Source organism: Cannabis sativa, chromosome 5, assembly GCF_029168945.1.
Source record: "Cannabis sativa cultivar Pink pepper isolate KNU-18-1 chromosome 5, ASM2916894v1, whole genome shotgun sequence".
In the NCBI taxonomy this organism is placed as follows: Eukaryota; Viridiplantae; Streptophyta; class Magnoliopsida; order Rosales; family Cannabaceae; genus Cannabis; species Cannabis sativa.
Window position 1 is genome coordinate 75,403,955 of NC_083605.1, and position 25,919 is coordinate 75,429,873.

Consider the following 25,919-nt stretch of genomic DNA (forward strand, 5'->3'; position numbering starts at 1 on the left):
AAATTGTAATATCTCTTTGAATATAATTCCAATTTCAGAGATTTTGGTATCATTGGAAAGGGAATTTAATTTCCTAAAACTTTCATGAAGATGTTATCTTCTAGTTCTGAACCTTTCAATACAAAAAGTTTGTATTTTTGCTAAGTCGTATAATTCGTTACTCCATATTCCTTCTCAGAAATAGTTTCAGTAAAACAATCATAGCTCTCTCAGTTTTAATCCATTTTTGATGATCTTTATATCGTTGGAAAGATAATGGAATTTCCTATAATTTTTATGAAGACAACTTTTACTGAATTAGTGTAGTTGTTGGTCAAAAATAGTAATCTTTCTGCTGTACTGTAAGAGTACGAATTTTAATATTAGGGCCTTGACCCATGTCTTATTATAGGTAGTAGTGACGAGATAACAACTCTTAAGCAGCGGGATTTGAGGTAAGGAAATTAGATAGTTTTCTATGTGTTTATCTGCATAAATTTAAATTCTTTATATATTGAAATATGATTTATGATTTGTTATTATGAATATGTATATGGTACTGCGAATGTGTGGTATGGACACAATATGAGTTTGTGAATTGATACATAGATTATGGTTGTATGACTTGTATATGTTGTATGTTGTATTTGTATGTTTCAGGTTGTATGTTGTATGATATATTTGTATGTTGTATGTTGTATGTTGTATGCTAACGTCTCAGGTAAAGTGGGGGACCATGGTGGGGTATGATACGGGATAAGGCCGTTGAATGTAGAGATACCCTACCCTGCATTTTACTGAGTCGTGTATGAGATTGTTATGGTGGGTATGATACAGTGATGTTACTGTTGAATATAGAGATACCCTATCCTATAACAATGGTAGGGCTGCATAGGCCCATGTTATTATATGGGCAGATTAGGCCCAGGATATTGTAGGGTCGCCTAGGCCGGGTTATGTAAGTAATGGCTATGATATGCCAATATTGTGATAATGTTATTATTATTTATAGTATTGATATGATTATGTTATGAGTATGATATTGGAGTTATGATCTCTGTATATGTGTACGGTGTGAACAAATAGTATAGACTTGTATGATAAAGGTTTCCATATGTACAGTTATTTGGTTATAGTTATAAAAGAGCATGTATGATATTGCTAAAACTTAATAAATACATTAATGGTATGTGTGATATTATATGGTATTGTTTGATAAGCATTTCCTTACTGAGCTTTTAGCTCACCCCCCTTACTTTCCCCCTACAGGTATTAGACAGGGAAGTATGTATAGTGAGCAGGGTCAGTTCTGGTACGTATACTGTGAGCGGCTACGGGCGGACAAACGATCTAGAACGCCGGTGGTGCCTTAGTTTTATTTTAAGCAGTTGATAAATCTAACACAGTGGAAATGCATTATTTAAAATTATTTACTTACTGTATCTTGTTTTACAAATGAAGGATCCTTCTCTGTTGCATTTTGATTTTTTTTAAAATCCACTGTTGTATTTAAATTATTTTTTTATCTTTTCAAATTATGCATGAAAATAGTATTTTTGTAAAATAAGGCAAAATAATACTGGGGCGTTACAGTTGTGTCTCCTTAAATTCCGTGAGGATCTTGAGTTTCGTAAAACTAAAGAAATGAATGTAGCTTTTCTCGTTAAATGGGGCTGGAATCTTTTGACTGGAAATCAATCCCTCCGCTGTAAGGTGTTGGAAGCTAAATATCTGAGGGGCAGATTTCTTGAAGGGCCAATACAAGAACTCGAACTCTTAGTTTTGAAAAAATGTGGTTAAAGCCCATGATATTCTAAGGAAATGTGCTTGTAAAGTGATAGTTGATGGGAAAGACACGAATATTTGGGAAGATCCCTAGGTAGTCCATGGGAAGTATTTTGTTTCAAAACTTAAGGGGGCCCCGTCCATTGGGTTTAACAGAGTTGCCGACCTTCTGACTAAAAATGGTGATTGGGATCTGTAGAAGTTGACCTACCTCTTTAATCAGGATACGATTCGTGCATTTTAAAAGGTGGTAGGCTTCGGTTCAAGACCATGACTTCTGGGTTTAGACTAAGGAACCCAATAATAATTTCTCTTGTAAGTCGGCTTGCCTTGTCCAATGCTTTGTCAGTGCATTCAAAGTTAAGAAAGAGATTGCAAATTGATGACAACCTTTGCCCTATTTGTGGGGGTGAAAAGGAATCTACATAACACCTTTTTCTTCACTGCTTTCCAGAGTCCCATCTGTGGAGATCTTCCCCGTGGAATATTTATCCAATTTCTAACGTTAGCATTTGTATGTGAAATTGGGTTAAATTCATCTGGGGTCTGAGTAAAAAAAGAATCAATGTGGAGGAGGTGCTCCTATACGCCTCTATTGTCGTGGATATCATTTAGAAAGCCCCAAATAACAAGGTACACAATAATAATTTGGGTAGCGTAAAATATTACATTGACTCTATTTGTTATTGTTATGCAAATTACTGTGCTTCCCTCTTCTTCCACTTTTCCCTTTTCTTGGTGGAGAAATGGTTCCCTCCCCCTCTTGATTGGATTAAACTGAGCTACGATATTCATGTGGGGATAGAAGATATGTGTTTAGTGGTTGTTGCTTGTAATCACCTTGGTGAGGTGGTCTATAGGTGATGACTAAGAGTGTTTGTTTCACTAACCTCCTTTGTGGCGAGATCGCTGCTTGTTGTTTGGCTCTGCATGCGGCGATGGACCGTGGTCACCATTTTGTTATTGCGGAAAGCGACTCTAGCGTGGTTATCAATACTTTTAATGGTGTTTGTGCTAGATGGGAGATTAATAACTATGCTAACTATTGTTAAAGACTTTCTTCTTTTTTGTTGGTTGTAATTTTTCTAAGATTGTAAGAACTTGTAATTTTTTAGCCCATAATATGGCAAAGTGTACCTTACCCACATTAGGTTTGGTATAGTGGATATCTCTTTTATACTGAAAAACTTGTTATGTAATAACTGTGAGATCTAATCTCAGTTTATCAATGAACGTTTTTCCTTTCAAAAAAAAAAATTAATAATTTTTTTTTAATAAAAGGCTCAATTTTAATTTTTCGCCCAATGCCCCCAAACCACTTTGGTCGGCCTTAGAGTAAAGTACTATGAATTAAAAAAATGAAGATAAAATGAGATTAATAAGTATAATTGCATCTCTATTTGTATGATTCTTTAAGTAAAACTAATAGAGTATTCACAAATTAAAATAAATTTAGTAATTAATTATCTTGTATTTATTCTTTAATTATCACACCAAATGATTAGTGTTGCAGATAATCTAATGCAAATGCTACCCTAACTCAGTACTAGATATGGCTACAACTTTTTTTGTTTCCTAAATGCTCCATGTGATTAGGTAACCTCCAAGAGTGACTCCAAAACTAGTAGTTGAATAAGCTTGAGAGGCTGGTTCAAAAACAAGTCCTCTAATTGTATAGCCTTTTAGATACCATAACACCCTTTTACAAGCCCATCAATGAGCTGTGGTTGAAGACTGCATAAATTGACTAAGTTTTTGACATATATAATCTAATTGGTCTGTCAATACAATGTACTATAGCGCTTCAATTATGTTGTTGTATAGAGTTGGATTACCAAATTGTTCAATGTCATCAACATAGAGCTTAATTAAATATATAACATACATATGTGCTACTTCAGTCATTACTAAATAATTAATTTTAAAAATAAATGTGATACTGTCCTCCAATTTTTTTTTTTTTTATAAAAAATTCTCCTCAAATTATAAAAATAATTACAAATTTACCCATTTAGTTGCATTTCATTTATTTTTACAAATAGTTTCTTAAGGTACGAGTGATCTAAGGTTAATCTACTGTAATTTGAGAGTCCAACTAAAAATAATTGTATAGATAAATAGTAATCTGATAAAATCTAAAAATTTGTATCTGTAATTTTAGAGTTAATGTTTGAATATTTAAGGACATTATACTTTCCAGTCAATTTAAATTAATTAAATAAGTTCTCATATATTGTAAATATTATACGCATGTTTATGGTTACGTGAATTAATTATCTCAAAAATTAAGCAAAATGCAACGAAACAAGAATTTTTTTTTTTCGTATTTTACAATAATAATAATTTAGAGGAAAAAATCCTAGTCACAATGAAAAAAATGAAATACTATTTGTTCTAGTTTTAAAATAGAAACTCAAACATTTAACACCTTAATATTCTAACATTATAAAAGAGTATTCAGTTTTTTGATGAATACAATGTTGACATCAACAACATCTACCATATTTTTGGTTCTTTGAATTCATCTAGGTAAAACACAAACACCATCATTTTGTGCTCCACTAAAATTTTTACTATATACATTGTTTATATATATACACACAATTAATTAACTAATTAATTATATTAAGATATATATATATATATATAAATATATATATATAGTTTGATATTATGATGCTGTCTTGAGAATGAGCTTAATTATGGTAATGGCACTGACATTAATTAACCTTTCAAAAGCTCTGAAAACGATTGTTAATGTGTATATATTATATATTGTCCATATATATAATAATTAATAATAAAACTTTGCTATCTCCTAAGTTGACTTAACTAATTAATTCTTAGAGAATGAGAATTTGATGACTACTTATAAAAGTACAATATTTTTATAGGTAGTGCTTTACGATTAGTTAGCGATATTCTTTAAAAGTTATTTTCATAAATTATATAAGACTTGATACGTAATATCACCAATAGCGGTATGACACTAAGGAGGATGTTAGATACCAATAATACCTTTTAGCAATTCTATAAAAATATAATATATAAATGAGTATTGTTATTAGGTACTAGCGATATTTAAAACTTTCTATATGTGTTGTCTTCTGATTGGTTAACAATATTTTTTTAAGTTATGTGAAACTCGATACTTAATTACACCAATAATAGTTTAAAATCGAGTAAAGTACTAAGTACCAGTAGTACCTTTTAACAATAATATAATATAAGAATGAGTATTGCTATTAGGTACCAGTAGTGTCTAGCACTTTCTATACGTGTTGTTTTATAATTTGTTAGTGATATTCCTTAAAAATTATTACATTAAGTTATACGAGACTTGATATTTAATAATATACCTTTTAGTATTTTTGTATTTGTATAGGATCATATATATATATAGTAATTAATTTAATGGTACGTAGGTGATGAATTTGGAATTGGTATGAGAATTAAATGACACATTTGTGTTTTTTTTTTTGTCAAAATCCTCATGATGGTCACAAAGACTACTTAATTTATATCAATATATATATATATGTATATAGATATATATATAAATAATCATAGTGAAGGAGTGAAAGCAATAGTGCTTCAAATGGCCACTAAAGATATATAAATGGTCATAAGAAAAAGAGATATATATGTTATATGAGCTATAGCCAGTAACAACCACAAAATGATTTTTTTATTTTATTTTTTTATTATAGGACAATAGTAAAAGCATTATTTTTGTCACTATATTTGATAAGTGTTTTCTTTTTTACTTGTAGAAATAATAATGCAATTTGTTATAGTTAAATAGTAGACATTTCAGTAGTAAAAAAATAATTAAATAATTTATGATATTAAAAACAGGACTTAAGCCTTTAGTTGCATGCATAAGTGCTTGTTTAGTATTTCTAAATTATGGTTTTAGTATCATAAATTATTTATAATTTTTTGGAAAAATTAGTCAAATATTTATTATAATTACAACATAGACTGTCATATAATTAATTATATTAATTTTTTTATATGTCAAAAACAAAGATGCACCTATGGATATTGACATGAATGATAGCTTATATTACTCAAAAATATATAAGTGCACTTTTTTTTCTTTCTAAACTCTTGTTTATAGCCCAATTAACTTGAGTCATGATTAATTATCTGAAAAGAATTATATATGTGGGTGAATTAAAAATCAATAAAAATTAAGCAAAGAACACATATATAGGAGCTTTATGAGCCATGCAATTAATTATTCTCCCTATATTTTGTACACTTAAAAAATTTGTGTAGCATAGTTCCATAAGTTTTAATTACAAAAAATGTTACATTTAACCTATAATTAACAGTAAAAAAAAATGGCAAAAAAATATATATTTATTTTAATCCCAAAAGTTATAATTTATTGTCGTGATTAAAATTAAATAACCTATAAGTTATATTTAAATTAATATACTAATAAGTAACAAGTAACATTTTATTATGACTAAAAGTAATATATTTAGATCAAAAGTAATTTATTGTGATTAAAATAATAAAAAAATTAATCACAAAAAATAAAAAATTTGTAATTAAAATTAAATTAGTTCTAATTTGTTTTAAATTAATACTAATTAATAAGTAATGTTTTGTTATAACTAAAAGTGATATATTTATATAAAAAAATTATTTATTGTAACTAAAATAATAATAAAAAATTAATCACAAAAAATAAAATTTAATTTTTGTGATTAAAATTAAATTAGTCATAATTTATATTTAAATTGACACTAACAAGTAAGTTTAATTATAATTAAAAGTGATGATATTTAGATTAAAAACTTAATAATCCATGATGTAATTATTCAAAAATAAAATAATTGATGATGTAACATTATAATTTATGGCACAGAGATCAGTTAGTGTGGTTTGACTTATATAGTGGTGGCCATGGTTATAATTTTTATTGGGCTATTATACACCATTTTCTTCACCACTCTACATAGCTTTTGAGTATGTTAATTAATTTGCACCATATGAAAAAAGAAAATATTTTTTTTTTAAAAAAAAAAATTAAAAATAAAACATTTTTATTTACACTCTCCATACAATTAGTATAAAAGGGAGTACAACCCCTATTACTCCTTCAAAACATTTCTCTCTTTGCTTTAATTCAAAAGACACCGATCGTATTATTATCGTCGACTCAAATCATTATAATATGGCTTCGCTGATCAAAATCTCTCTTCTCATTTTTCTCTTGCTCTTTTTGAACATGTTTTCAGGTAAGCATGCAAAGATGTTTTTGTTCTTTTTTATATATTTTTTCCTTAAATACAAACACAATAATGATAATAAAACTTTTCCTTTTCTTCTTCTAAAATTATCTATATTATAATACTTTGTTCACACATATAATTTGTGGTTGAAAGGATTGAGGTGCCATTTAATTAGAGGTAATGAAATGGAATGAAAAAGAAAGGAAACAATCTCCGTTCTATTCCTTTGTTTGGTTGCATATTAAAGTGTTGGAATGTCACTCTAATGGAATGGCCTTTCCACCATTTTGGTGGAATAACAATTCCATTTTGAGATGGAAGGAAAGACCATTCCAATACATGATGAAAAAAAATTTAATAATTTTTTTATCAATTTTTTTATGCATTTTAAATTTTATTCTATTTCATTCTTATTCTCATTCTCATTCTTATGTTTCTATTCCTCCCAACCAAACGCTACCTTAATTATTAATGCATTTTTCAGTTGACAAATGAAGTTTAATTGTTACTACATTTTTCTCTATAATAATATTATTATATATTAAATTTATATAACTAATCAATTAAGCACTACTTTTTCTTTACATAAAGGCAAAGTTGAAGGTTTTGGCCATGGAGAAAGGAAGCCACAATACCTCCCAAAAAATAAGGTGAGAATTTTTTTTTATATATAAGAATTACTATATATAATATCTATCAACATTTTTTTTATGATAAGCAAAAGGCCATTTAAATTTTTTGTTTTGAATTATGACCTATACATTATGTACTTTAGATTTTTCAGTCCGCTAAAAATACTCCATGAATTATATTAACAGTGTTGTAGATTGGTCATTCTGTCAAATTTTGTCAAACGTAACAAACAAAATAATGACATATGATCACTTTTTTCACATGTATAATTTAAAATTAAAAATAATAATAAAAATATATATTTTTAAAAGACCATTAAACAAAAAAATCAATTAATGATAAAAAATTATGTAAAATTAAATTATATTTTCTTAACATTAATTACACGTGTGGTGTTGATATGACACTGATGTGATGATTGTCGAAACAATTATTCTATTTGTCACATGTGAGAAAACTTGACAGAATGACCAATCTACAATACTATGAATAGCTCGAAAATTATTTTTAACGGTCTAAAAAATTCAATAGGTACAATAATGTATAAGTTATAGTTTGGGGATAAATTCTAAATAGCCTAAAATATATTAAGTTTATTTATTTGGGTTTTTATGTAAAATATTATTAATCAGGGCATTGTTGATGAGAAGAAGATAATGATGAGAAAGCTTCTTATAAGTGTTGATGCTATATTGGACTATGACAGGCCAGGACCAAATCCCAAGCATGAAAAGAGGCCTGGTGGTGGTTATTAATTAATTAATTAATTAACTATAATATCAATATATAATGTATTTTAATTATTTATTATTAGTAGCAAAATAAATAAATAAATAATAATATATAATGCTATTTCTGCTTCTATATGTAGGAAAAGAAGGCAGATTTAGCCTTATAAACTGATCAAAGATATATATTAAAAGAATTATATAGATATATATTATTTATTATCAACTTTGTTTGATGCTAAACAAGATTATTCATAAATAAAAAGCAAATTAATACTATATGCTTGTCTTTCAAGAATTACATATATAATTGTAGTTTACATATTTATAATACTTGCTCAGTGTTTAATAGGGGTGATGAAAATAATTTTAAATGTAGTAACAATTATAAGTATAACAAAGTGATAATAGCAATTTAAATAAATATTTAGAAAAATAAAATATCTAACATAACTCACAAAAATAAATATTTAAAATTACTGCACAAAAAACTATTATATTATCTAGTTTATATATAATGAATTGTTTAACTTTTTGATGTAAAAATATAGTGTAATCTAACATTTTTACATTTGGTTCTCCAAATGTGTAACGCCCGTACTTTTATAAAAATATTAATTTTATTTACAAGCGTTAAACGCGGAAAAATCGTAATGTCGCATTTTTATTTAATACTTGAAAATGTTCACAACTGGCCAGTTTTCGTAAAAAAAAAAACATAATAATTAATAACTAAAATAATTGCGACATAAGTTTAATAACATAAATAAATAAACAGAGCGCCCTAGACCGCCGCAGTTATATGGCCCTCAGCGAGTTCACACACACAAGCGCCCAAAGTTCCACTCGCCACCGGCATTCTAGACTTTTAGTTACTTTGGTCTGCACATGGTAATTTAATAAGGGTGAGCTACTAAACTCAGTAAGGAAATGTGTGTCAGGTAGTCACATAAATAAAAACAAAACTTAATTAAAATGCACATGTACATATTTAGGCAGATAGCAAAACATACACTTAATCATATCACTAGTCACTAATAATTAGGTTCTAAGCTAAATCACATAATAATGATTATGCCCGAGTCCAATTTTGGCAAATAAACTCGAGCTATTGGACTAAATGGCGGAGGGCTGGGTTCAGTAAAATCGTACCCACTACTAAATGGCTCCCTATCTACCATATAGACCCAACAGTCAAGTATTTAACCATTATCTTCTCGGTCAAATCATGTCACATAAATTATAATCTGCCTAATTTAAATAATGTCAAACTACTATACATTATTTAAATAACATAACAATCATAATTAAATAATGTGAATCTTATAAACACACTATTTACATACATACTTAAATAACATGAATCTTATAAACACATTATTTAAATATATACCTTTAGCAATGGCCATGCTCTAATACTGTAAACATACATAAATAACATGAATCTTATAAACATATTATTTAAATATATATTATACAGTACATTAAATAACAAACAATAAAGAGTCAGGCAGAAGACCTTAGTTAACTTCTCTTTTACTACTCCCACTCTTCCTATGAATGTTATTACATACATAAAACTTATATTTTTCTACTTAATTTCCTTACCTCGGATGTGGAGTGTTAACCTTGATTGCAATGAGAGAAATCTTTGAGAAATAATAATTGTTTTATGCCAAACCTAAATTTCACACTTATCAATTAGAACACATTATAGGGGTATAGATATACACATATATATATATATATGTGAAACCTTAAATTGAATCTAGAAACCCAAAATTATAAAATGGTATACCTTAGCTTTAAAGACAATCTAGCTGTAGCTATGTAATTTACTCGAGCTTGGCCTTGAGTAATTAAACATGAAGATGTCTAGAAGAGAATGGAAATATAAATATAATGGTTGTTGTGATGGCAGTAAGGAATTTTTGACGATATGGAAGAAGGAAAACAACAATAATGAAATCTTGAAGAATAATGGTGTAGTGTAGCTAGGGGACTAAGGCTTTGTTGTTTTAAGAATAATATAACAATAGAAAGTGGATAACATGGTTGGTTCGACTATGAAACTAGAGAGAATCTTCTTAGGCTTTTGTGAGTGTTGTGTGAAAAATAATGAGTAATAGCTCCTATTTATAGCCCTGAGATTTAACCAAACTCACCCATATCGTGGCTCCTATTGTATTATATTTAACTTATTTAAATAGTAATAAAAGATAAAACTCTAACTATTTGAGTAATACTCGGTCAAAACTTCAACGCTGAAAAAGAACTTCCCACCTTATCCGACTTAATACCAAACTTGGTCTTTCTTGTTCATTAATGTGAGCCTATCTCTCTAAGGCCTCCACGTAAAAGTTTTTAAGTGTTCAAATTTTGAATCTCTATTTCACACTTAATATGAACTCTAAATATATTCTACTTAATTTGATAGTGAAACTCTCTATACTTGCCACATGTGAAGACCACTTCCAAAGCTTCAGCCAAGCACACAATAACCATATATAAACTTACATGTAGTTTAAGTGGAATCGGTCAACTTCTCTCTATACATCTCACAACAATATGCCCAAGTGTAAATAGCTTATTTCTAATTCAATAATGCACTCACACGTATATGACTAGCCATACTAATAATAATAACATTACTAATTACAATGATTACAATAATAATAATGTATAATTATCTATATATATTATTTAGGTACTTATATACAACTGATTATTAATTAAATCATCCCTTAATTTTATAAGCCCAATATATATATATGTGTCTTACAAGAAAATACTATATTCTATGAAACCATTATTTCCACATCGAGATATCTAGACTAACATAATAGAAGATAATAATCAAATATTTTGGTTATTACAATCTACCCTCCTTAAAGGAATTTCGTCCTCGAAATTTACTTACTTGAGAATAACTCGGGGTACTGTTTCTGCATGTCCGTCTCCAACTCCCATGTCGCTTCTCTATCAGAACTATCACTCCACAGGATTTTAACTAAGGGTATAGTCTTATTTCGTAAAACTTTTATTCCCTTTTCTATCACGCACACAGGGCGTGCCATATAACTCATGTCCTGCTGCAAGTTCAAGTTCTCGTACTTAAGCACATGTGTCGGATCAGGTACATACTTACGTAACATGGAAATATGGAAAACATTATGTGTTTCTGCTAATGTTGGCGGTAGGGCCAAACGGTAAGCTACCTGACCAACTCTGTCCAGTATCTCAAAAGGACCTATAAATCTTGGGCTTAACTTTCCTCTTTTTCCGAAACGCATAATCCCCTTCATAGGTGATACCTTCAAGAACACTAAGTCCCCTACAGAAAACTCAACCTCCCGTCTTTTCAAATCTGCATAACTTTTCTGTCTACTTTGGGCGGTGAGCATCCTTTGCCGTATCTTTTCAACTGCTTCTGAAGCTTCTCTTACTGCTTCTGGACCTAAATAGCGTCTTTCTCCAACTTCATCCCAGTGAAGCGGTGACACCGCATTTTCGTCCATACAGCATCTCATATGGTGCCATTTTGATTGTGGCTTGATAGCTATTATTGTAGGAGAACTCCATTAGAGGTAAATATTTACTCCACGAGCTAGTGAAGTCCAGTGCACACGCTCGAAGCATATCCTCGAGTATTTGGATGGTGCGTTCAGATTGTCCATCTGTTTGGGGATGAAATGCTGTACTTAATTTTAACTGCGTCCCCATTGCCTTATGTAGACTCTCCCAGAACTTGGAGGTGAATACTGAACCTCTATCAGAGACTATCGTCTTTGGAACTCCATGCAGCCTCAATATCTCTTGCACGTACAGGTCAGCATACTGCTCTGCGTTGTAAGTAGACTTTACTGGAACAAAGTGTGCTGACTTGGTGAGTCTGTCTATAATTACCCAAACTGAGTCGTGTTGCTTGGTTGTTCGGGGTAGTCCTGTCACAAAATCCATGGCTATATCTTCCCACTTCCATTCTGGGATTTCCAAGGGTTGCAACATCCCCGTCGGTCTCTGATGTTCAGCCTTAACTTGTTGACAAGTGAGGCATCTAGCTACGAATTCAGCTACATCCTTCTTCATCCCTGGCCACCAATACAAGGTTTTCAAGTCATTGTACATTTTGGTTGACCCTGGATGCATTGAGTAGGGTGTAGTGTGTGCTTCCATCATGATCTTTCTTTTAAGCTCTATGTCGTTGGCTACACACACTCTTCCCTTATACCTTAGCATGCCGTCTGTACCTTCGGAGAAATCCTCTGCCTCCTTCTCTGGCATGCCTGCTCTTTTCTTCTGTAAGAACTCATCAACAATCTGTGCATCTTTAAGTTCTTGTAGCAGCGTTGAGACAATGGTTAGGTTAGCTAGCTTTTGTGTAATGATCTCTATACCACTTCTTTGGAGTTCTTGTTGTAGTGGCATTTCCATTTGTGCCAGTATTGCCAAGCTGGCATAACTGCGTCTACTTAGCGCGTCTGCTACTACGTTGGCCTTCCCCGGATGGTAGTGGATTTCACAATCATAGTCCTTAACAAGCTCTAGCCATCGCCTCTGCCTCATGTTGAGTTCCTTTTGCGTAAAGAAGTACTTCAGACTCTTGTGGTCGGTATAAATTTCACATTTCTCCCCGTAGAGATAGTGTCTCCATATTTTTAGCGCAAAAACTACTGCTGCCAACTCTAGATCGTGTGTTGGGTACCTCTTTTCATACTCCTTAAGTTGTCTTGAGGCATACGCTACTACTTTGTCATTTTGCATCAGCACGCATCCCAGCCCTTGTTTTGATGCATCGCAGTACACCACAAACTTATCATTGTTATTGGGAACACATAATACAGGGGCTGTTATTAGTTTGTCCTTAAGTGTTTGGAAGCTACCCTCACACTTTTCTGACCAGACAAACTTTTGCGTCTTTCGAGTCAAGTTGGTTAGAGGAGTTGCGATCTTGGAAAATCCTTCAACGAAGCGTCTATAGTAACCAGCTAGACCCAAGAAGCTTCTTACTTCACTTGCAGTCTTAGGTGTTGGCCAACTCTTGACCGCTTCAATCTTTGTAGGATCCACCTCGACTCCATCTTTGGAAACTATATGGCCTAGGAATGCCACCTTCTCTAACCAAAATTCACATTTCTTGAATTTGGCGTATAGTTGGTTCTCCTTAAGTCGGTTTAGAGTCATCCTCAGGTGTTCCTCATGTTCCTCCACAGTTTTGGAGTAGATAAGAATGTCATCAATGAATACAACAACAAACTTATCTAGGTACTCCTTGAACACCCTATTCATCATATCCATGAAAGCTGCTGGGGCGTTAGTTAGTCCGAAAGACATTACTAAGAACTCATAGTGTCCATACCGTGTTCTGAATGCTGTCTTGGGTATATCTTCCTTCCGGACCTTTAGCTGGTGATACCCAGATCTTAAATCTATCTTTGAGAACACAGCCGAGCCTTGCAATTGATCAAAGAGATCGTCAATCCTTGGCAGAGGGTACTTATTCTTGATGGTCACCTTGTTGAGCTCACGGTAGTCCACGCACATCCTCATACTTCCATCTTTCTTCTTGACGAAGAGTACCGGCGCACCCCAAGGTGAGTAACTCGGTCTAATGAACCCTTTGTCTAAGAGCTCCTGTAGTTGTATTTTAAGCTCTTTTAGCTCATTAGGTGCCATTCTGTATGGAGCCTTTGAAATTGGATTAGTCCCTGGGGCTAATTCGATGATGAACTCCACCTCTCTGTCTGGAGGTAGTCCCGGTAGATCTTCTGGAAAGACCTCTGGAAATTCACAGACTATGTGCACGTTCTCCACATTTAGTTCCGTCTCTATTGCTCGATCCACTACGCTGGCCAAGAATGCCATGCATCCCGCCTTCATTAGCTGACTAGCTTTCAAGGAGGAGATTAATGGAGTCCTAAGGGCTAGCTTGTCGCCCTTGAATATAAACCGATCCCCAGCCTTTGTTTCAAAAACGATCAGTTTCTTTCGGCAATTGATTGTCGCACCGTGACTAGATAGCCAATCCATCCCAAGTATAACATCATATTCCTTTATTCCCAGCTCTATTAGGTCGCCCATGAGTTCTTTGCTTTCGATTATGATAGGTACATCTCGCATTCTTCTTGTTGATAGCATGGTTTCTCCCGAGGGTAATTCCGTCACAATACCACATCTAAGTAGATCACATGGCTTATCTATACTATCAATCAACCTAGTAGCTATATAAGAATGAGTAGCTCCAGAATCAAAGAGAACATTACAGGGCAATCCGTAAATAGAAACCTGACCTGAGACAATAGTGTTGCTTGTGGCCGCTTCTCCTCTGGTGAGAGCAAACACTCGAGCGGGAGCAGCTTGGTTCTCCTTCTTTTGTCCCTTTGGGCAATTTTTCTTCAGATGGCCTGGCTGCCCGCAATTGTAGCACACCCCTGACTTCATCTTACACTCCCCAAGATGTTTTCTATTGCATGTGGGGCAAACTGGGAATTCTACATAGGACCTTTTCACCCCATTGTTGTTACTTTGGACCACTGCTTTCCCCTTTTTATCACGATCATTACCGTGATTTCCCTCGTGTTTTCTCTTATTCTCTTGATTTCCTCCATTGTTTCTTCGGGCTTCCCACTTAGCAGCATTCTCCTTCTTTATATCATTTTCGAGCAACTCAGCTTCGAGAGCTTTCTCTAACACCTCAGCATAAACTGTGTTGGTCCCCACCATGATTTTCACATCTTTTTTTATCATGGGGTTCATCCCCTTCAAGAACCTTTTGACCCGAAGGGCCTCGGTTGGTACGATCTCTTGTGCAAACTTTGCCAGACGGTCAAATTGCCTAGCATACTCCGTGACAGTGAGATTGTTCTGTCTCAGATTCATAAACTCATCTTCTTTTGCAGCCAGTATGGCGGCACTGTAGTACTTCCTGTTGAACACATCAACAAAGTCCAACCAGGTCATAGTTGTAATGTTGCGACTCTGTCTTTGTAACGCCCGTACTTTTATAAAAATATTAATTTTATTTACAAGCGTTAAACGCGGAAAAATCGTAATGTCGCATTTTTATTTAATACTTGAAAATGTTCACAACTGGCCAGTTTTCGTAAAAAAAAAACATAATAATTAATAACTAAAATAATTGCGACATAAGTTTAATAACATAAATAAATAAACAGAGCGCCCTAGACCGCCGCAGTTATATGGCCCTCAGCGAGTTCACACACACAAGCGCCCAAAGTTCCACTCGCCACCGGCATTCTAGACTTTTAGTTACTTTGGTCTGCACATGGTAATTTAATAAGGGTGAGCTACTAAACTCAGTAAGGAAATGTGTGTCAGGTAGTCACATAAATAAAAACAAAACTTAATTAAAATGCACATGTACATATTTAGGCAGATAGCAAAACATACACTTAATCATATCACTAGTCACTAATAATTAGGTTCTAAGCTAAATCACATAATAATGATTATGCCCGAGTCCAATTTTGGCAAATAAACTCGAGCTATTGGACTAAATGGCGGAGGGCTGGGTTCAGTAAAATCGTACCCACTACTAAATGGCCCCCTATCTACCATATAGACCCAACAGTCAAGTATTTAACCATTATCTTCTCGGTCAAATCATGTCACATAAATTATAATCTGCCTAATTTAAATAATGTCAAACTACTATACATTATTTAAATAACATAACAATCATAATTAAATAATGTGAATCTTATAAACACACTATTTACATACATACTTAAATAACATGAATCTTATAAACACATTATTTAAATATATACCTTTAGCAATGGCCATGCTCTAATACTGTAAACATACATAAATAACATGAATCTTATAAACATATTATTTAAATATATATTATACAGTACATTAAATAACAAACAATAAAGAGTCAGGCAGAAGACCTTAGTTAACTTCTCTTTTACTACTCCCACTCTTCCTATGAATGTTATTACATACAGAAAACTTATATTTTTCTACTTAATTTCCTTACCTCGGATGTGGAGTGTTAACCTTGATTGCAATGAGAGAAATCTTTGAGAAATAATAATTGTTTTATGCCAAACCTAAATTTCACACTTATCAATTAGAACACATTATAGGGGTATAGATATACACATATATATATATATATGTGAAACCTTAAATTGAATCTAGAAACCCAAAATTATAAAATGGTATACCTTAGCTTTAAAGACAATCTAGGCATAGCTATGTAATTTACTCGAGCTTGGCCTTGAGTAATTAAACATGAAGATGTCTAGAAGAGAATGGAAATATAAATATAATGGTTGTTGTGATGGCAGTAAGGAATTTTTGACGATATGGAAGAAGGAAAACAACAATAATGAAATCTTGAAGAATAATGGTGTAGTGTAGCTAGGGGACTAAGGCTTTGTTGTTTTAAGAATAATATAACAATAGAAAGTGGATAACATGGTTGGTTCGACTATGAAACTAGAGAGAATCTTCTTAGGCTTTTGTGAGTGTTGTGTGAAAAATAATGAGTAATAGCTCCTATTTATAGCCCTGAGATTTAACCAAACTCACCCATATCGTGGCTCCTATTGTATTATATTTAACTTATTTAAATAGTAATAAAAGATAAAACTCTAACTATTTGAGTAATACTCGGTCAAAACTTCAACGCTGAAAAAGAACTTCCCACCTTATCCGACTTAATACCAAACTTGGTCTTTCTTGTTCATTAATGTGAGCCTATCTCTCTAAGGCCTCCACGTAAAAGTTTTTAAGTGTTCAAATTTTGAATCTCTATTTCACACTTAATATGAACTCTAAATATATTCTACTTAATTTGATAGTGAAACTCTCTATACTTGCCACATGTGAAGACCACTTCCAAAGCTTCAGCCAAGCACACAATAACCATATATAAACTTACATGTAGTTTAAGTGGAATCGGTCAACTTCTCTCTATACATCTCACAACAATATGCCCAAGTGTAAATAGCTTATTTCTAATTCAATAATGCACTCACACGTATATGACTAGCCATACTAATAATAATAACATTACTAATTACAATGATTACAATAATAATAATGTATAATTATCTATATATATTATTTAGGTACTTATATACAACTGATTATTAATTAAATCATCCCTTAATTTTATAAGCCCAATATATATATATGTGTCTTACAAGAAAATACTATATTCTATGAAACCATTATTTCCACATCGAGATATCTAGACTAACATAATAGAAGATAATAATCAAATATTTTGGTTATTACAATCTACCCTCCTTAAAGGAATTTCGTCCTCGAAATTTACTTACTTGAGAATAACTCGGGGTACTGTTTCTGCATGTCCGTCTCCAACTCCCATGTCGCTTCTCTATCAGAACTATCACTCCACAGGATTTTAACTAAGGGTATAGTCTTATTTCGTAAAACTTTTATTCCCTTTTCTATCACGCACACAGGGCGTGCCATATAACTCATGTCCTGCTGCAAGTTCAAGTTCTCGTACTTAAGCACATGTGTCGGATCAGGTACATACTTACGTAACATGGAAATATGGAAAACATTATGTGTTTCTGCTAATGTTGGCGGTAGGGCCAAACGGTAAGCTACCTGACCAACTCTGTCCAGTATCTCAAAAGGACCTATAAATCTTGGGCTTAACTTTCCTCTTTTTCCGAAACGCATAATCCCCTTCATAGGTGATACCTTCAAGAACACTAAGTCCCCTACAGAAAACTCAACCTCCCGTCTTTTCAAATCTGCATAACTTTTCTGTCTACTTTGGGCGGTGAGCATCCTTTGCCGTATCTTTTCAACTGCTTCTGGACCTAAATAGCGTCTTTCTCCAACTTCATCCCAGTGAAGCGGTGACCTGCATTTTCGTCCATACATCATCTCATATGGTGCCATTTTGATTGTGGCTTGATAGCTATTATTGTAGGAGAACTCCATTAGAGGTAAATATTTACTCCACGAGCTAGTGAAGTCCAGTGCACACGCTCGAAGCATATCCTCGAGTATTTGGATGGTGCGTTCAGATTGTCCATCTGTTTGGGGATGAAATGCTGTACTTAATTTTAACTGCGTCCCCATTGCCTTATGTAGACTCTCCCAGAACTTGGAGGTGAATACTGAACCTCTATCAGAGACTATCGTCTTTGGAACTCCATGCAGCCTCAATATCTCTTGCACGTACAGGTCAGCATACTGCTCTGCGTTGTAAGTAGACTTTACTGGAACAAAGTGTGCTGACTTGGTGAGTCTGTCTATAATTACCCAAACTGAGTCGTGTTGCTTGGTTGTTCGGGGTAGTCCTGTCACAAAATCCATGGCTATATCTTCCCACTTCCATTCTGGGATTTCCAAGGGTTGCAACATCCCTGCTGGTCTCTGATGTTCAGCCTTAACTTGTTGACAAGTGAGGCATCTAGCTACGAATTCAGCTACATCCTTCTTCATCCCTGGCCACCAATACAAGGTTTTCAAGTCATTGTACATTTTGGTTGACCCTGGATGCATTGAGTAGGGTGTAGTGTGTGCTTCCATCATGATCTTTCTTTTAAGCTCTATGTCGTTGGCTACACACACTCTTCCCTTATACCTTAGCATGCCGTCTGTACCTTCGGAGAAATCCTCTGCCTCCTTCTCTGGCATGCCTGCTCTTTTCTTCTGTAAGAACTCATCAACAATCTGTGCATCTTTAAGTTCTTGTAGCAGCGTTGAGACAATGGTTAGGTTAGCTAGCTTTTGTGTAATGATCTCTATACCACTTCTTTGGAGTTCTTGTTGTAGTGGCATTTCCATTTGTGCCAGTATTGCCAAGCTGGCATAACTGCGTCTACTTAGCGCGTCTGCTACTACGTTGGCCTTCCCCGGATGGTAGTGGATTTCACAATCATAGTCCTTAACAAGCTCTAGCCATCGCCTCTGCCTCATGTTGAGTTCCTTTTGCGTAAAGAAGTACTTCAGACTCTTGTGGTCGGTATAAATTTCACATTTCTCCCCGTAGAGATAGTGTCTCCATATTTTTAGCGCAAAAACTACTGCTGCCAACTCTAGATCGTGTGTTGGGTACCTCTTTTCATACTCCTTAAGTTGTCTTGAGGCATACGCTACTACTTTGTCATTTTGCATCAGCACGCATCCCAGCCCTTGTTTTGATGCATCGCAGTACACCACAAACTTATCATTGTTATTGGGAACACATAATACGAGGTCGTTATTAGTTTGTCCTTAAGTGTTTGGAAGCTACCCTCACACTTTTCTGACCAGACAAACTTTTGCGTCTTTCGAGTCAAGTTGGTTAGAGGAGTTGCGATCTTGGAAAATCCTTCAACGAAGCGTCTATAGTAACCAGCTAGACCCAAGAAGCTTCTTACTTCACTTGCAGTCTTAGGTGTTGGCCAACTCTTGACCGCTTCAATCTTTGTAGGATCCACCTCGACTCCATCTTTGGAAACTATATGGCCTAGGAATGCCACCTTCTCTAACCAAAATTCACATTTCTTGAATTTGGCGTATAGTTGGTTCTCCTTAAGTCGGTTTAGAGTCATCCTCAGGTGTTCCTCATGTTCCTCCACAGTTTTGGAGTAGATAAGAATGTCATCAATGAATACAACAACAAACTTATCTAGGTACTCCTTGAACACCCTATTCATCATATCCATGAAAGCTGCTGGGGCGTTAGTTAGTCCGAAAGACATTACTAAGAACTCATAGTGTCCATACCGTGTTCTGAATGCTGTCTTGGGTATATCTTCCTTCCGGACCTTTAGCCGGTGATACCCGGATCTTAAATCTATCTTTGAGAACACGGTAGGAGCCTTGCAATTGATCAAAGAGATCGTCAATCCTTGGCAGAGGGTACTTATTCTTGATGGTCACCTTGTTGAGCTCACGGTAGTCCACGCACATCCTCATACTTCCATCTTTCTTCTTGACGAAGAGTACCGGCGCACCCCAAGGTGAGTAACTCGGTCTAATGAACCCTTTGTCTAAGAGCTCCTGTAGTTGTATTTTAAGCTCTTTTAGCTCATTAGGTGCCATTCTGTATGGAGCCTTTGAAATTGGATTAGTCCCTGGGGCTAATTCGATGATGAACTCCACCTCTCTGTCTGGAGGTAGTCCCGGTAGATCTTCTGGAAAGACCTCTGGAAATTCACAGACTATGTGCACGTTCTCCACATTTAGTTCCGTCTCTATTGCTCGATCCACTACGCTGGCCAAGAATGCCATGCATCCCGCCTTCATTAGCTGACTAGCTTTCAAGGAGGAGATTAATGGAGTCCTAAGGGCTAGCTTGTCGCCCTTGAATATAAACCGATCCCCAGCCTTTGTTTCAAAAACGATCAGTTTCTTTCGGCAATTGATTGTCGCACCGTGACTAGATAGCCAATCCATCCCAAGTATAACATCATATTCCTTTATTCCCAGCTCTATTAGGTCGCCCATGAGTTCTTTGCTTTCGATTATGATAGGTACATCTCGCATTCTTCTTGTTGATAGCATGGTTTCTCCCGAGGGTAATTCCGTCACAATACCACATCTAAGTAGATCACATGGCTTATCTATACTATCAATCAACCTAGTAGCTATATAAGAATGAGTAGCTCCAGAATCAAAGAGAACATTACAGGGCAATCCGTAAATAGAAACCTGACCTGAGACAATAGTGTTGCTTGTGGCCGCTTCTCCTCTGGTGAGAGCAAACACTCGAGCGGGAGCAGCTTGGTTCTCCTTCTTTTGTCCCTTTGGGCAATTTTTCTTCAGATGGCCTGGCTGCCCGCAATTGTAGCACACCCCTGACTTCATCTTACACTCCCCAAGATGTTTTCTATTGCATGTGGGGCAAACTGGGAATTCTACATAGGACCTTTTCACCCCATTGTTGTTACTTTGGACCACTGCTTTCCCCTTTTTATCACGATCATTACCGTGATTTCCCTCGTGTTTTCTCTTATTCTCTTGATTTCCTCCATTGTTTCTTCGGGCTTCCCACTTAGCAGCATTCTCCTTCTTTATATCATTTTCGAGCAACTCAGCTTCGAGAGCTTTCTCTAACACCTCAGCATAAACTGTGTTGGTCCCCACCATGATTTTCACATCTTTTTTTATCATGGGGTTCATCCCCTTCAAGAACCTTTTGACCCGAAGGGCCTCGGTTGGTACGATCTCTTGTGCAAACTTTGCCAGACGGTCAAATTGCCTAGCATACTCCGTGACAGTGAGATTGTTCTGTCTCAGATTCATAAACTCATCTTCTTTTGCAGCCAGTATGGCGGCACTGTAGTACTTCCTGTTGAACACATCAACAAAGTCCAACCAGGTCATAGTTGTAATGTTGCGACTCTGTCTTACTACTTCCCACCAGATCCGTGCATCCTTTTTAAGTAGGTGGCGACAGATACTCTTTCCCTATCATTGAGGTCCATATATTCCAATATGGACTCCACTGAGCGCAACCATTCCTCAGCTTCAAGTGAGTCTGAGCTCCCATTGAATATTGGTGGTTGTTGTTTCCTGAATCGCTCGTACACAGGTTCAAAACGTTGTATTGGTTCTGGATTCATTGCAGCTGGTTGAAGAGCTAGGTTTCTAACGGGTGGATTTTGATTCCGGCGTAACTCCTCATTCTGAGCTCGTAGCCTTGAAATTTCTTGAGTTAGCTCCTCACGTATACGAGCGTTTTCTCGGAGTATCTCAGCTTGAGCATTGGGAGGTTGTTGTTGTTCGAGTGCTACTTCATCTACCGGTGCTACTGATGCTCCTTGTCTACCTCCCCTACCGCTTTGGCCTCCACGTCGGCCTCCGCGTCGTCCATCACCTCGGCCTCCGCCCCTTGCGGGTGCTGGAGTTGCATCCACGTCGATGTTTCTATTACCGTTGATTCGAACTGATCTTCTTGGAGACATTATTTCCTAATGTTCCTTGTTTGTTTCTAAGAATCTCTAAAAGAAGATAAACATGAATAAGATATCCCTATTTTAGAAAAAAATGCCCATACTTGCATAACTAGTTCACAAATAATTTCTATTTATTCAAAGATAAAATAAATAATCACATAAAATAATAAGACACACATTTTTTTTTTTTTTAAGAGTCATATGGTGCTATCTATCATCAAGTTCTAAAATTTCACCCAAATTTTTTTTTTTATTTTAAATTAACTTGAAATATATTTATATGTATTAAAAATTATTTCATATGGGTAGTACCTAAACTTGGATATTGGTACTAAGGTTTTTTTTTTTTTTTTTTTTTTTTTTTTTTTGGTTGAAGTAAAATGCAAATTTAGAAATTACACAAATACACATAAAATGCAAGCATATATAATGAGACTTACTTGGTGGCAAGCGGAAACTTTTTGGCTGATGAGTGTAACTCGTGAGAACGTTCGGGACCGATATAACTGTGGCTCTGATACCAAACTGTAACGCCCGTACTTTTATAAAAATATTAATTTTATTTACAAGCGTTAAACGCGGAAAAATCGTAATGTCGCATTTTTATTTAATACTTGAAAATGTTCACAACTGGCCAGTTTTCGTAAAAAAAAAACATAATAATTAATAACTAAAATAATTGCGACATAAGTTTAATAACATAAATAAATAAACAGAGCGCCCTAGACCGCCGCAGTTATATGGCCCTCAGCGAGTTCACACACACAAGCGCCCAAAGTTCCACTCGCCACCGGCATTCTAGACTTTTAGTTACTTTGGTCTGCACATGGTAATTTAATAAGGGTGAGCTACTAAACTCAGTAAGGAAATGTGTGTCAGGTAGTCACATAAATAAAAACAAAACTTAATTAAAATGCACATGTACATATTTAGGCAGATAGCAAAACATACACTTAATCATATCACTAGTCACTAATAATTAGGTTCTAAGCTAAATCACATAATAATGATTATGCCCGAGTCCAATTTTGGCAAATAAACTCGAGCTATTGGACTAAATGGCGGAGGGCTGGGTTCAGTAAAATCGTACCCACTACTAAATGGCCCCCTATCTACCATATAGACCCAACAGTCAAGTATTTAACCATTATCTTCTCGGTCAAATCATGTCACATAAATTATAATCTGCCTAATTTAAATAATGTCAAACTACTATACATTATTTAAATAACATAACAATCATAATTAAATAATGTGAATCTTATAAACACACTATTTACATACATACTTAAATAACATGAATCTTATAAACACATTATTTAAATATATACCTTTAGCAATGGCCATGCTCTAATACTGTAAACATACATAAATAACATGAATCTTATAAACATATTATTTAAATATATATTATACAGTACATTAAATAACAAACAATAAAGAGTCAGGCAGAAGACCTTAGTTAACTTCTCTTTTACTACTCCCACTCTTCCTATGAATGTTATTACATACAGAAAACTTATATTTTTCTACTTAATTTCCTTACCTCGGATGTGGAGTGTTAACCTTGATTGCAATGAGAGAAATCTTTGAGAAATAATAATTGTTTTATGCCAAACCTAAATTTCACACTTATCAATTAGAACACATTATAGGGGTATATATATATATATATATATATATATATATATATATATATGTGAAACCTTAAATTGAATCTAGAAACCCAAAATTATAAAATGGTATACCTTAGCTTTAAAGACAATCTAGCTGTAGCTATGTAATTTACTCGAGCTTGGCCTTGAGTAATTAAACATGAAGATGTCTAGAAGAGAATGGAAATATAAATATAATGGTTGTTGTGATGGCAGTAAGGAATTTTTGACGATATGGAAGAAGGAAAACAACAATAATGAAATCTTGAAGAATAATGGTGTAGTGTAGCTAGGGGACTAAGGCTTTGTTGTTTTAAGAATAATATAACAATAGAAAGTGGATAACATGGTTGGTTCGACTATGAAACTAGAGAGAATCTTCTTAGGCTTTTGTGAGTGTTGTGTGAAAAATAATGAGTAATAGCTCCTATTTATAGCCCTGAGATTTAACCAAACTCACCCATATCGTGGCTCCTATTGTATTATATTTAACTTATTTAAATAGTAATAAAAGATAAAACTCTAACTATTTGAGTAATACTCGGTCAAAACTTCAACGCTGAAAAAGAACTTCCCACCTTATCCGACTTAATACCAAACTTGGTCTTTCTTGTTCATTAATGTGAGCCTATCTCTCTAAGGCCTCCACGTAAAAGTTTTTAAGTGTTCAAATTTTGAATCTCTATTTCACACTTAATATGAACTCTAAATATATTCTACTTAATTTGATAGTGAAACTCTCTATACTTGCCACATGTGAAGACCACTTCCAAAGCTTCAGCCAAGCACACAATAACCATATATAAACTTACATGTAGTTTAAGTGGAATCGGTCAACTTCTCTCTATACATCTCACAACAATATGCCCAAGTGTAAATAGCTTATTTCTAATTCAATAATGCACTCACACGTATATGACTAGCCATACTAATAATAATAACATTACTAATTACAATGATTACAATAATAATAATGTATAATTATCTATATATATTATTTAGGTACTTATATACAACTGATTATTAATTAAATCATCCCTTAATTTTATAAGCCCAATATATATATATGTGTCTTACAAGAAAATACTATATTCTATGAAACCATTATTTCCACATCGAGATATCTAGACTAACATAATAGAAGATAATAATCAAATATTTTGGTTATTAACTGTAACGCCCGTACTTTTATAAAAATATTAATTTTATTTACAAGCGTTAAACGCGGAAAAATCGTAATGTCGCATTTTTATTTAATACTTGAAAATGTTCACAACTGGCCAGTTTTCGTAAAAAAAAAACATAATAATTAATAACTAAAATAATTGCGACATAAGTTTAATAACATAAATAAATAAACAGAGCGCCCTAGACCGCCGCAGTTATATGGCCCTCAGCGAGTTCACACACACAAGCGCCCAAAGTTCCACTCGCCACCGGCATTCTAGACTTTTAGTTACTTTGGTCTGCACATGGTAATTTAATAAGGGTGAGCTACTAAACTCAGTAAGGAAATGTGTGTCAGGTAGTCACATAAATAAAAACAAAACTTAATTAAAATGCACATGTACATATTTAGGCAGATAGCAAAACATACACTTAATCATATCACTAGTCACTAATAATTAGGTTCTAAGCTAAATCACATAATAATGATTATGCCCGAGTCCAATTTTGGCAAATAAACTCGAGCTATTGGACTAAATGGCGGAGGGCTGGGTTCAGTAAAATCGTACCCACTACTAAATGGCCCCCTATCTACCATATAGACCCAACAGTCAAGTATTTAACCATTATCTTCTCGGTCAAATCATGTCACATAAATTATAATCTGCCTAATTTAAATAATGTCAAACTACTATACATTATTTAAATAACATAACAATCATAATTAAATAATGTGAATCTTATAAACACACTATTTACATACATACTTAAATAACATGAATCTTATAAACACATTATTTAAATATATACCTTTAG

The 25,919-nt window shown here is 33.9% G+C and overlaps 1 protein-coding gene and 1 pseudogene across 1 annotated transcript; one reads left to right on the forward strand and one right to left on the reverse strand.

Moving 5' to 3' along the window:
• Nucleotides 1-6,863: 6,863 nt before the first annotated feature.
• On the forward strand, nt 6,864-8,686 carry LOC115717082 (uncharacterized). Its single transcript, XM_030646020.2, has 3 exons — nt 6,864-7,019; nt 7,605-7,663; nt 8,279-8,686. The coding sequence occupies exons 1-3, from the start codon at nt 6,956-6,958 to the stop codon at nt 8,399-8,401; spliced, it is 246 nt and encodes an 81-aa protein (XP_030501880.2). The 5' UTR covers nt 6,864-6,955; the 3' UTR covers nt 8,402-8,686.
• A 10,811-nt stretch (nt 8,687-19,497) lies between these two features.
• LOC133038520 (uncharacterized) lies at nt 19,498-21,709 on the reverse strand (annotated as a pseudogene).
• Between the last annotated feature and the right edge of the window lie 4,210 nt (nt 21,710-25,919).